Below are 12,698 nucleotides of genomic sequence, written 5' to 3'. Positions count from 1 at the left end.
TTAAGAGGAGCTTTGGATGTTTTTAATGGCCCTGGTGGTTATTTAAAAAGTTAGATTTTGAGAAACAGTGATCATAGAAAACTGAATAGACTTATTGTCTTTTTAAACTATCTGTGGAAATACGGTTGTTTTGATAAAAACATTCTCTGCTGGGGCCCCAAGGACAAAGATGCTAAGTTTAGTACATGAACATGAAGGTGAAGCTCACAAACCTGATTTCAGTAGCTGGGCCAAGAATGACAAGGATAATGTGGAAACAAAACAACAACAACAAAAAGTGACAGTGAAAATGGAGATTTTACAAAATGGTTTGCTTTTGTTAGTCTGAGAGGCATGTCTGTAACAGAGATAATGGATGTCATTAAATACATACTGTTAGTCTTGATGATATATACTTAATTATTTATTTATTTTTAAATGAAAAGAGTTTTGTGTTAAATTTGTCAATTCCTTTGTTTTTTAACTCCAAAAAATGACTAGGGCATGACTCCACTGATGTATGCTTGTGTCAGGGGTGATGAGGCTATGGTGCAGATGCTGCTAGATGCTGGAGCAGATCTGAATGCTGAGGTGAGGACTTTTTGTTGGTTGTATCTTTGTTCTGTTATTTGTTTACGTCTTAAACTACCTCCTGAAACAGTAATAGAAGGAAAATCCCAGGAATTAAAAATAAAAGAAAATTGTCTTGTCTGGGACAGCACTACTTGAAATGAATAGTGAAATCAGACTGCATTAGGTTAACATTGGGATTCACTGCACAGAAAGGGGCAAGTCTTCGGGCTTACCCCACAGGTAATACTGATTTAGTTGTGTTTCCACACTGCAAATGAATACAGGCACTAGCCATGGAGCACAGCTCTGATGGTATTGGAAGGATTCCCTGAATCTCAGCTGAGTTAAAATGAAGAGGGTAAAAGAAATACCCATCTGATAGCCTGCCAAACCTTGAGCATTTCTATGCCTTGGGATGTTCTGTCTAAGCATCCCCAGCTCAGAAGCGCAACGTAAGTTCCACTGTTCTGTTTTGTGAAATGCTTTGGGCTGAAAACTGTTGGATGAGGAGCTTACAGCTTCCAGAACATAAACGTCTCTTTGATGAATGCACATCATAAACTTACACAATCTGTCCACCAAACAGATTGTGGTCCAACTCCGTGCAATGCAGGTATGTACATTTTAAAGAGCCGTTTGAAAATCCATGAAAGAATTATTTGTTAATGATTCCAGTTTCAATTTGTGGAGGTCATGAGTAAATTAAGCTGTCTGCTTCACTTATCTGTGTTCCATCTGTTCTGTTTGGATTTGAGAGAGCTGATAAATTGTAGTTACTACTTTCAGCCAGGTGTTTTGCACTTTTAAAAAATTTAATTTAAAAGTAGAAATAGATGTCACCTGCACAAGACTGGTAGTCATTACTATCTGATTGCTGATTGGTGGCTTATGTGAAATCATCTGATGATTTCAGTTCAGTTCCTTAAGGAATTCACTGTCACTTCTTCCCTCACAAAATCCAAGTAAACCACCCTCAGAGCTGGCAATAACTGAATACTTGAGCCCTCGTTAGCACTCTTGATAGACAGATCAAAGATTGGATGGACATGGGACTGATGTCTCCTGCTGCTCTCAGTCTGTGGCTCATAGGTGGGAGGGCATTACTTGGCTTTCATCAGGAGCAGAAAGTCCTGTCCTCCCAGTTGTGCCAGTAATCTTCCAGACTTGAACCAAATGCAAATTTAAAGAGTTTTGTCGTCCTGAAACTGCTGACATCTGAAAGTACAGCTCCAGTGAGGAATTTGAGCCTCCCTGATTCATTTCTGTAGAGTGTTTGCTCTAAAATCAAATGAAAACACTTTGGGACAAGAACTGTGAATAATTATGGTGTGCAATTAGAAGATGATTTGTGCACACCACAACCAACTGTGCAAATTGGGCAATTACGGCAAAAAAAGGCAAATCAGCCATGAACGAAAATAAATATTCTGTCAGGTGCCTGCATCATTTTCCCTATTTCTTTTTGCAAATCAGTTATATATATATGTGTTTCTAAAAGTAGCCTCAAATGCTGGGTGCCTCCCTTTCTGATTGCCCATCTTTAGTGAAAATGGACTCATTTCCAGATGTTCTGAGAAGCTGCAATTCACTCTGGAGTCAGTGGGACCTGTAGCTGCTCAGCAAATCTCAACTGAGGCTTTAAAAGCCCTGTGAGCCACAGGTCTTTTGCAAACACAATGTCAACTGAAAACAATTCTGACCCCCCCCTCCCAAAAAAAAAAAATATATATATATATATGGAGCAAAGGAGTTAAAATGACTTCATTTTCTTTGCTGCTTGCTGTGGTCTGCCCCAAACAGCAGTGGGAATCCATGCTGGAGGAGGATGAGCTGGATATGTGTCTCACTGAACTGTGATGACCATTCTCAACCTCTGCTGCTCTTGCTTCCCAGCCTAAACCCAAAGGCTCAAGCTGCTTGATCCTTTTCCTTCTAAGCAAACCCAGATGCCTGCACACTTCTGTTGCACCAGGGCTCACGGAGCACTGGTCCTTCCAGGGCTGCACAGGAGAGAAAGGTACTTTGACCTCTCTCCTTGGCAAATCTGAGCAATGCAGCCAGATGCTGGTGCAGATCCACTCCTCTCGCAAGCTGCGGGATCTGCACAGGCTCTTTAGATTTTGTCCTCATCCCTCACTTTTGGGACTGAGGGCTTGGTCGTATGCTTCTAGCAAAACGCTGCATGTGGCACTTGGAAATGCAATCTGCTAAAGCAACCAAGCATTTAATAACTGACCACACTCCCCTACGTGGATAAAACTATTCAGGCAGGATAGTGAAAGCATAGCTGCCTGATGAGGAAGAGAGATGGTGCATCTTTTACGCTGATTTTAGTCCTCCTTCAAAGACCAATAATAAGATTTTGAATTTTAGTGTCACACTCCATCTGAGTGTGCAAGCTCAGATTGCAAATGTTCATTAGATTGTTCCATCTCTGTGAACCTCATCAATATTAATATCCCTGACTTTAAGGCAGGGAACCTGAAGTAGAGAGTGGTTATTCATCTTCCCCAACATCTCCATTAGAGGAAACAGGCACTAAAACAGAAAATGGAAGGAGAAATGTGAAAAATACCTTTTTTATTTTTTTCCTGAAGATATAGTTTGCATCTCTTTCAACTGTAGCCACCCTGCTTTGTTCTAACTCAACTTAGACAGGAGAAAAAAGTAAAAAGGAGTTTTCTTAAAATATCTGTGAAACGCCACTCTGCCCCATCTATTCTCAGTCGTCTTTTTTCCTCTGGTGGAAGAGGAGGAGCCTGGAAGTACTGCTGGAAACTCTAGGGCAGGGACTGGGATGTTTCTTTCTTGATGTCAACAACAAAAGTCCTACTGATTTATGTGGAAAGAATTCCTTTGGGCTGGAAGCAATTCCAAGAGCTGGGGCTGTCAATACATGGTCTGGAGAAGACAGTGGGAGCAGCCTTTAGCTGTAAGCGTCCTGATCCGTCCCTGCTTCCCTAGTGTGTGCTGCTGTAAACAGCTGTGGATGTTTTGACCTTGTGCAAAAGTATCTGGTGGCCAGTGGTTTAGATGGAGCTACAGTAGTTGGTAAAAAGACTTCATTTGGTATGAACTCTATTCAAGCTGTCAAATCAGCATGAACAGTTTTAGTATTAAGAAAATTTTTGCTGGAAAAAAAGAAACCAATCATTTTATAAAGCACCTTTCCCAGGTTTTCTATTTCACCTACTCCCTCACGTGCCTGGCTTTCAGGCGGGTTGAATTTTCTTACGTATAGCTCTTTAAAAAAATAACTTTAATTTGTTTGTAGGTTGTCAGTACTGCTCATAAATACCCATCCGTCCACCCTGAGACCCGCCATTGGACAGCTCTGACATTTGCTGTGTTGCATGGACATATTCCTGTAGTTCAGGTATTATTGTATTTCCCTACCTGCATCTCATTCTTTTGTTTCTCCTCTTTAGTTATAATTACATTCATCTCAAACCAGTATCCTCTTGTCATACTCATATTGGTTACTTCTGCTTCTTCTAGAGTGTACTGATATATAATAAACCTATTATATAATGAATACGGTGTTCAAACCTTAACCAATATGAGGTTTAAATAGGACAATTTTAAAGCAAACTTGCACCAAAGAAAGTCTGTCAACTCCTTGTGCTCCTTCCTGACCACTCGTTTTCTGTGTTTGTTTATTCATTCATTACACTTTCTTACGCTGTAATACTCTAACAAACACAAGACGGCTGCCTTGGTGGGGGAGAGGCAGACCGCAAGAGCCGTCGCCCTGTCCCAAAGGGAGAGAAGCACTCAGTCTCCTTACCCGAGCAAGGCGTCGCGTGGGATATGCTGGTTCTGTGCTTTGGCATCGCAAAAGTCGAGAAGGTTTTGTTCTTCAAAACAGCTGTGTCTATGGCACACATAATGAAGCGCCAAAACTGTGAAAGCCTAATAGACAAGAGGGGCTGGAGGGCAGGCTCCGTCCTGCTGTCTTTGGCCACTTTTGTTTTCAGCGTTGTTATTATTCATGTGGAAGTGTTCCCGATGGAGACCACAGCTTTTGGATTCATTGCTGCGATTTGTCCTTAAGAATTGCCTTTCTTTGGCCATGTCTTTATATAAAAGATGGAGGCAATTGAAATCTGCTCCATTTTAAGATGGTGCTGGGCTTCTGTTAGACCATGAAGGAAGGATGCTTGTTGGGCTAATTTTCAGTATATCCATCTTCAGTGCATTACTTCCTAACACCGACCTTATCCCCATTTCCCATTCAGAAATGCTGGGTTACACTTTTTTGGCTCTGAAGTTGGACACTAGTGCTCCTGGTGTCTTGACAGTGTAAAACGAGCTAAAAAAGGGATCGATTTGCCTCTGTGAGAGAATGAGCAGAATGTGCATGTCACTTGTCTCCATCGTATCTGGTTTGCGGATAACAAGAAGCATTAGACTCTCATTTGTCACTGTTCATGAGCTCTGAACACTGTGATACCCCCCCAGTTGCTCTAAATGGTGAATTTTCTTTCTAGCTGTTGTTGGATGCTGGAGCAAAGGTAGAAGGTTCCTTGGAGCATGGAGAGGAAAATTACTCTGAAACTCCTTTACAGTTGGCAGCAGCTGCTGGTAAGGACTTTCTTCTCCCTCTGTCATAAGTACTTCAGTTGAGATCTGTGAATTAGGATGAACAAATAGTGGATTTTAAAAGAAGTAAATGTGTGTCTCTTAACTTGCAGGAAATTTTGAACTGGTCAGTTTGCTGTTGGAGCGAGGAGCTGATCCCATGATAGGAACAATGTACAGGAATGGCATTTCCATGACTCCACAAGGTGACATGAACTCTTTCAGTCAGGCTGCTGCACATGGACACAGGTAGAGTGGGAACAAGTCTAGTGGCATACTTCAAGTGGTTATTTCTTGCCTGGGAGTCTGGTTTGAGCAGATGGGTGAAAATTCTGCATGAGCAATTAAACATGTCACCAACTGGGCAGAGATGTAAGGCTTTTTGCTGGCATGTGAATTTAACCAGTTGGTGGTACAAGCTGCTTTTTAATACCTGATTAAAAAAAAAAATGGAAGGGGACTCTACATGGTGTGTTGCAATGTGATGTCTGTTAAACGGGAGCTGATGTGATAGGAAGGAATGCCAAAGACATTCCTTCTGAATTTCTTGTTGATGTATTTCTGAGGTTTGGGGCGGATTGTGTCTGTACTGCTGAACCATTCACTGTTGTTGAACAGAGTTTCTGCATCTGTGTTTACTGTAAAGTCCTGTGTGCCTTAATGTTGTACATATGCTGGAAGTTTTTTAAAGACAGTAATGAAACGAGCACCTGGCATGCATGATCTTGCAATATTCAGGAGTTAACTGCAGTACAACGGATTAGTATCATGATCTTCACATTCCTACTTTTCTGATTGTAGCCATCCAGAGGAACATAGATACAGGTTAGAGACAGTACCTACCATCTGTTTGCTTAGAGAAGAGCTGCCAGTCTAACAACATGCTCATGGCATGTCAGGGCGGGTTCAAGCAATGCTGCCCATCTAGAGCCTGTGAGGTATCTCTGGGAGGACAGAGAGGACAGTATTTTTGCTGGAGTCTCACATTCACTGCTCAGGCTGTGGCGCCAGCCAGTCTGGGTGGGAGCTGAGCACCTGAGGAGGACTCCGAGGCTTGGCTGCAGCCTGTGCATGTCACAGACCCACAACTTCATTCTGAGTACTGGATTTTATGTTCCTACCTATATACCATGAACACAGACTCCCTCCTCTTTCCCTCTCTTCCCAAACCACTCATTTGCTGGGGACACCCCTTGCCATGCAGCCACTCCATGCCAGATTCTGAGCAAGTGCAGGGAGGAATATGAGGAAGGTGGGCTGGGGGCCAGCCTGGTTTCTTTTCTCACAGCCACGGAAACTGTGAGTGATTCCTTTGATATTGATGAGGTTATGCTGGTATGAACCCGAAGGTACTAAATCTGTGGCTGAATTTGGGCTTTGCTGTTTGATGGCCCAGCCAGAGTAGTCCCACAAGTGCTTGAACCTGCCCTGACTGGCCTCGTTGAATGTCTAGTTGCTCTGGCTTTCCCAGACTGCTTTGAGTGTTAATTGAGTGGTGGTGCTTTTGGTAGCTCCAGACAGCTCCCTTCTCAAGTGGCCTCCTTGGTGAAAGTCCTGCAAGCTTGTCCAAAGGCAACTCAGCCTTTCCCGATGGTGGGGCAAGTGCCAGAAGTCATGAGTCACGTGAGAGTCACGTTTAGCTCATGGTTTTGTGTTCCCACAAGATGCTGCCACTTGTATGACATCTGTACTGTTGCTGTCATTACAGCAGCGTCTTGCAGTCGTGGTCCAGGCATTGCTGGTGGGTTAGCAGGAGTGGTGCTTGTCTTGGGACTGTTGTAAGCTAGTCCGTTAATTGGAGTAGTTTCTGACCTGCCTGCTGGATAGGTGTCCTAACCTGTCATGCTGCAGCAAGTATCCCAGGCACAAAAAAAGCAGCACCTCTAACTCTGCTCTCCTGCTCTTTTTTTTTCCTCCTCTCTCCCTCTCTGTATCATGCTGTGATTGGTAGGAATGTGTTCCGTAAGCTGCTTGCTCAGCCAGAGAAGGAAAAGAGCGATATCCTGTCACTGGAGGAGATCCTGGCTGAGGGGACAGACTTGCCCGACTCTGCAGCAGCTCCGCTTTGCGCCAGCCGCAACAGTAAGGCCAAGCTGAAAGCCCTGAAGGAGGCCATGTACCACAGTGCCGAGCACGGATACGTGGATGTGACCATTGACATACGGAGTATAGGTCAGTGCCAGCACCTTCTCTTCTCCCCCTCCTCACTGTAAGACATGTCTTTTGTGTGCTGTTGCTTAAACCGACCACAGCTGCACCTCCGTGAACTCCTGTGGAAGTGGTAATTGCAGGGGGGTTCCCAGTGAGTCTGTGGGTAAGGATGGGGAAGTGAGTTTAGTCAACCCAGATTTAGTGCCAAGGCTCTTGGAGCATCTCTCAAGGCAGCTAAGTGTCCCATTTCCTATGCCAACTGAAGGCACAGGCCTTTCAAATGGGCCTTCAGAAGGGTGGAGGCCAACATGAAGGCATCCACCCTACATGTCAAATTGTGTGTTAGACCCATGCTAGCAGCAGCCCCTCATTCTCTGACCTTCATCTGGAACATGATAGGGGATCCTGCAGGTTCCTGGCCTAGGTGGGCTCCACAGCATACCCTGCTCAGAGTCACTTTTCTGCAGGATAGAGCTGTTTCCACCAGCAGCCATCTTCACTGCTGTTTGGCAGAGTATTAACTAGGTCTCTGGGGCAGTGTTTGTCTGCTGCAGACTGCTTCCAACAGCTCCTCTTCTGCACTCTGCCATAATGCAGTCCCACAGTTAAAAATTCTTTCTTTACCAAGGTTTGTGAGCCTGTGAGGGGAGGAGTAGTGAACTGGCTTCTCAGTGTCTAACTGTGCCAGCATCGGGCTTGAACATCATACCGGCTTGTTGGGAGTCTGCTTCTGCCCATGCAATGACAGTTGGGAGCACAGGAAGGAATCAGTCTGGGCTGTGTGTTCATTGATGTGTGCCCAATCCCCATTAATTTGCCTTCAGAGAGAGGCCAGGGTGCCCAGTGTGCCTCCACATGGTGCAGTGCTTCAGCCCTGCAGACCTCTTGCACGGTTCAGGGCATGGGGTCTTAGTGGTGGCTTGCCAGGAGGCTGAGCAGCCAAAGCACTTGGTGCTGAGCAAGGTGAGAGCACCAGGGCTGCTCTCAAGGTGCTGGGCATTTGCTGAAGTGGAAGAAAAAAACGTTTGTTGCCAAGCCCTGGGCTTGTGTTTCCTCCCACTCTGTTCCGCGAGAAGAGAAACTAGGTCACATCCAGCCTAACGCCTGGAGTAGTATATTAGCTTTGTGTGTTTTCTCAGTCAGTGCATGGGAACGTTTCCCTTTAAGTTCCTGGAGAGTGGTTCTGCCATGACAAATGGCTACTTGAAAAGGCTGATCTGCTTAACTCACCCAGTGCTGTTTGAGGGAAATAGTAATGATCAGTAAAGGACATGGGGTAGCGCTTAAAGAAAGTTGTAATCTGAAGACCACCACTTTGAATACAGGTGGGTAGTGACCAAAATCTGTTTTTTACCATTTAATGGCTCTCCAGGGCTGCATTCAAACAAATGAGCTAGTGTAAATCTAGTTTCCAAAAGGGTTTTGCATCACAGAGCACCACAGCAATTACCACAAATTGGCAGTCTCAGCAGAGAAGCTGAAGGCTAGATGAGCAAAGAGACCACAGTCTTCTCTAAGCACTTGGAGGAGAGCCTCTGTGTATTAGGTCTGGGATGTCTTGATAACCATCCACTTTCTCAGTTGTGGATAAATGGGAATTTGATTTTTAGGGTTATTTGGCAGTTTTTGCTTAAAATCTTAACACAAGTAAAGGTAGAAATAGCAGAAAGGCACATCCTTCTCTGGAGCTGAGAATGAGCTTTGTCCTCCACCCCTAGGTGTTCCCTGGACGCTGCACACATGGCTGGAGTCCTTGCGAACATCCTTCCAGCAGCACAGGCGACCCCTCATCCAGTGCTTGCTAAAGGAATTCAAGTCCATTCAAGAAGAAGAGTACACAGAGGAGCTCATCACACAGGGGTTGCCTCTGATGTTTGAGATACTGAAAGCCAGCAAGGTAGGATAAATTATGCATTTTAAAGAAATCAGCCTCATGCTGATCCTGTAAGACGCAAATCTTGCAATATCGTTTTTGCACAGTTGCTTCCGAGCTTGCTTAGACCATATAAGATGATTACTTTTTGTGTTGTGTATCTCAGATTTCTTCACCATGGAAGCATGAGTTAAAAACACCAGCTAATCACATCTTGTGCTAGAACAGCTTAATACTGATGTATTAAGCTTGATAATGAGCTGGAGAGACAACAGAAGCTAATGCATAGCGGTGAAATTCAAGTCACCGGGATAACTGCAGTACAGCAAGAGATGTTGATAAACAAAACAACCCAGAGACTAACTTTACCCAGCTTGTTTTACAGGAACATGCAACAAAGCTAATAGTCGTGTTTGCTTTGGATTTATTTAACTTCTCACATGACTTTCTCATTCCTTCATGTGGGATTTGGACTTTCAAACTTGTGGGGAGACTGGTTTCTACAAGCACACACACAGAATAATTTTTTAAAATCCTCTGTGTGTTTGTACTTGTAGCCTTCCCAGATTTATTCTTTCAGCTGACATTTTCTTAGCCAGACATATCAGACTAACAAAGCCTTTTGAGGGAGATACCATTAGGTATGCAAGTATAATAGCAAAGGGAGGATCATGGGGCCGGCAAGGAGAGGAACATGTCTTATCTAGTGAAGGTTAGCTTCTTTTGTATGCATCACATAAGCATTCATCACATGCTTTGCATGTTGGTACACTCTTCTATTTGTTTAACTGGGAAGCAAGTAACATTTCTCACCCAACTCTATATATAACAGCAAGGAGTATTTTTTAGCACCTGCAGCAATAACCTTAATGCGGAAAGGAGGGAGGTCTGTTGTATGCACTCAGTACCCAGGGTTCCAGACATAGTATAGCTAGTGACAACCTACATGGATCCTGATGCAAAAGAGGGCTTCGAGTGCAGTCTTGTGCAAATGCTGAGTGTTTCCTCCAGCAGTTGTTCAGATTTTTCCTTCCATGAACTTTCCCTTTGGGATCAGTTTATATTGGATAGGTATTTATGGAAAATATCTAGATATATCTTTTAGGAAATCATTCAAAATCCTAGGATTTCTAGAGTCCTTGCTCTGAACTGGCTTGGGTTAATGCATGTTCATCCAGGGACTTCCAGCAAGGTGCTGTTTATTTTGAAAGCTGATATGAGACGAATTGTATTGAAAATTTAACAGAGATTAAGTTTAGGCCTTGTAATCTAGGATGAGGAATAGCTTTGACTGTGGTTCTCCTGGGTGGCTGAAGCCAAAGCGAATGTGTTTGTAGCTGATCATTGTTAGAATAATTTTCTTACATAGGATCATACCTTTGGGAGATATCAGACTGGGTCTTCCAGGGTGTCTTGTAGGAGACATAGCAGCAAAATAGGACTGCTACCTTCTGCTTTGGGTTCACTTAAAAGCTAAAATGCACAGGGGTGAAGCAACTGATATATCCACAAAAAAAAAAAAATAGGATAAAGAAAAAAAATCTGTGCTGATCTTTGTTCCCACCTCTGGGCCTAGGGGAACTGCCTGTCTTCACTTTTCATGAGCATGCATATTCACAAATGCACACACACAAACTGCTTCATATTCTTAGAAAAATAATGAATCATTCTGAGACACTGTAAGGGTTTACAAATTGTCTGCAAATGGCATGAGTTATTGCCGCAGTCTTGTCCAAAAAGCCTCTCAGAAAGCTCTCAGAAAAAGAAATGAGGACAGATTCTGTGCAGCCCTTTGAAAGGAATCAAAATAAATTCATTTGCAGAAGAAAGAGCCAGTAAAAGTTCTCCCTGGTCACTCTGGAGAAGGCAGCCAAGGAAAACTGAGATTCTAAGGCTCTTCTGTTCCCCTTCTCTGGGAGGGCTGAGAGCAGAGACTCTTCTTTCTATATACCCACAGAATAGAAATCTCCTTTAAGAGGTGTAGAAGGACTGTAACTGTGGTTCATGTCCCTCTCTTTCTACAGTGAACTGTAGAGCTCTGCATTTTGTAGAGCTGTGGGGAGAGGAGTTTTGTCCACATGGACATCCTTTTCCCCATGGGCCGTGAACTTCAACAGACATAATAACTCTTGCTAAACATCACAATCTGTCCCAATACATTTCCTTAATGAGTTTTTCAGGGAAAAAAATATAAAAGACACAGCTAGAAAGCACAGAGCCACTTAGCATTTCTTGGCTGATATGAAACAAGATGCCCCATTTGCTACATATCATGGTGCTCAGTATATTTTAATTGCATAGCAACTTGTACGTAATTGAAATGGCACTTTGCATTCCTGGAAGTAGTTCCAACTATCCTGCAGTCTCAGAACAATTTACAAATATTAATTAGTTGAGATACAGAAGAAGAACTTAGTCCTTTTACAAATAGGGAAACTGAGGTAATTAAACAGGTAAATTTTCAGTGCCTCGCAGCAACAGTCTCAGCTTCAGAAGCTGTGACAGCCTGGCTAAGCCAGACATCAGTTTGTAATTTGAGTAATTTGGCCTGACAGACTTCAAAATTCACACAGAAACATAGGGCAGGTCTCTGAATAGGAAGCAGGCCTGCCCCCAGCTTCCACTCTGCACTGGGACATAAGGCTCGTGCTGGTTCCCAGGATATGCAAAAAGGGCAAGTATTACAAAACTGAAAAGACTGAAGAAAAACTAAGCAACATCTATAAGAACAGTACCTGATATAAGGAATCCCTTTTGTCTTATAGGTGTTTTTTAAAATGCCTGTACCCTATCTTCAGGTTCAGATGTGAGAGTTTGCTTGAAAGCTCTGCCACCAGCACTGATGCCAGTGTCCCGGAGCTTGGCAGGGTGGCACTCAGCTCCCATTTATATGCCAGGAAATGCCAGAAAGAAGAAAATAAAAATTTCAGAAGGCCTGGTGGTGCAACATGGACTGGCAACAAAAATTGGCAAAGCAGGCAAAACTGGCTAAGCTGAAGTCCCTGGTTTCATTGCTTCTCCTAAAGCTATGAAATAAGAGGGAAAGAACAGTTAATAAATTGCACTTTGGTCATCCGCTGCTGCACTGAAGCCCTGGGGGAAGACTTCTAAAGGCACGAATCAGGGTTCAGTACCCAGCTCCTGGTGGCTGCAGGTGGGACTGAGCGCTTTCATTTCCTTTCATGCCTTTAAATGTCTTTATCAGCTGCACTGCTCAGACTGAGTGTGGAGGAATGACAGTATTTCCGTGCAGCCGAGGCAAAGCTACCAGAACAGGCAGATGGCTCTGCCCCTGTTGCTGTTCTGCAGTCAGCCCAGCACCAACCCAAAGACCACAGAAGGTAGTGGTGGTAGGAAGGATGTGGAAAGCTTACTTCAGGGTACTTTCCTAAGAGTAGGCAAAATTCAAACCTAACACTAAGACTGTTGATGAAGTTGTGGTGGTTCACCAAGGGATCTGAGGCACCAGATGAGGAGGAAAGGCTCTGCCAGTTCGGGACCAATTGAATCTCTGAGGCAGACAAACTCGCAAACAGCCTGC

General features: G+C 43.8%; 1 protein-coding gene across 3 annotated transcripts in view; it reads left to right on the top strand.

Annotated features, from left to right (window-relative positions):
- Positions 1-12,698, top strand: part of BTBD11 (BTB domain containing 11) — a 169,325-nt gene that overhangs the window by 132,640 nt on the left and 23,987 nt on the right. Inside the window, exons 6-12 of one of the 3 annotated variants that reach the window (XM_035340754.1) lie at positions 481-570; positions 3,827-3,928; positions 5,043-5,136; positions 5,247-5,382; positions 5,935-5,958; positions 7,085-7,305; positions 9,003-9,181. In XM_035340754.1, the coding sequence (XP_035196645.1) occupies positions 481-570; positions 3,827-3,928; positions 5,043-5,136; positions 5,247-5,382; positions 5,935-5,958; positions 7,085-7,305; positions 9,003-9,181 (846 nt within the window). The remainder of the gene's footprint in view (positions 1-480; positions 571-3,826; positions 3,929-5,042; positions 5,137-5,246; positions 5,383-5,934; positions 5,959-7,084; positions 7,306-9,002; positions 9,182-12,698) is intronic. The other 2 variants (XM_035340771.1, XM_035340762.1) reach the window with 2 other exon arrangements.

This window comes from Oxyura jamaicensis, chromosome 1 (assembly GCF_011077185.1).
Source record: "Oxyura jamaicensis isolate SHBP4307 breed ruddy duck chromosome 1, BPBGC_Ojam_1.0, whole genome shotgun sequence".
Taxonomy (NCBI): domain Eukaryota; kingdom Metazoa; phylum Chordata; class Aves; order Anseriformes; family Anatidae; genus Oxyura; species Oxyura jamaicensis.
The sequence above is the reverse complement of the archived record's forward strand: the minus strand, read 5'-3'. Positions and strand labels throughout refer to the sequence as shown.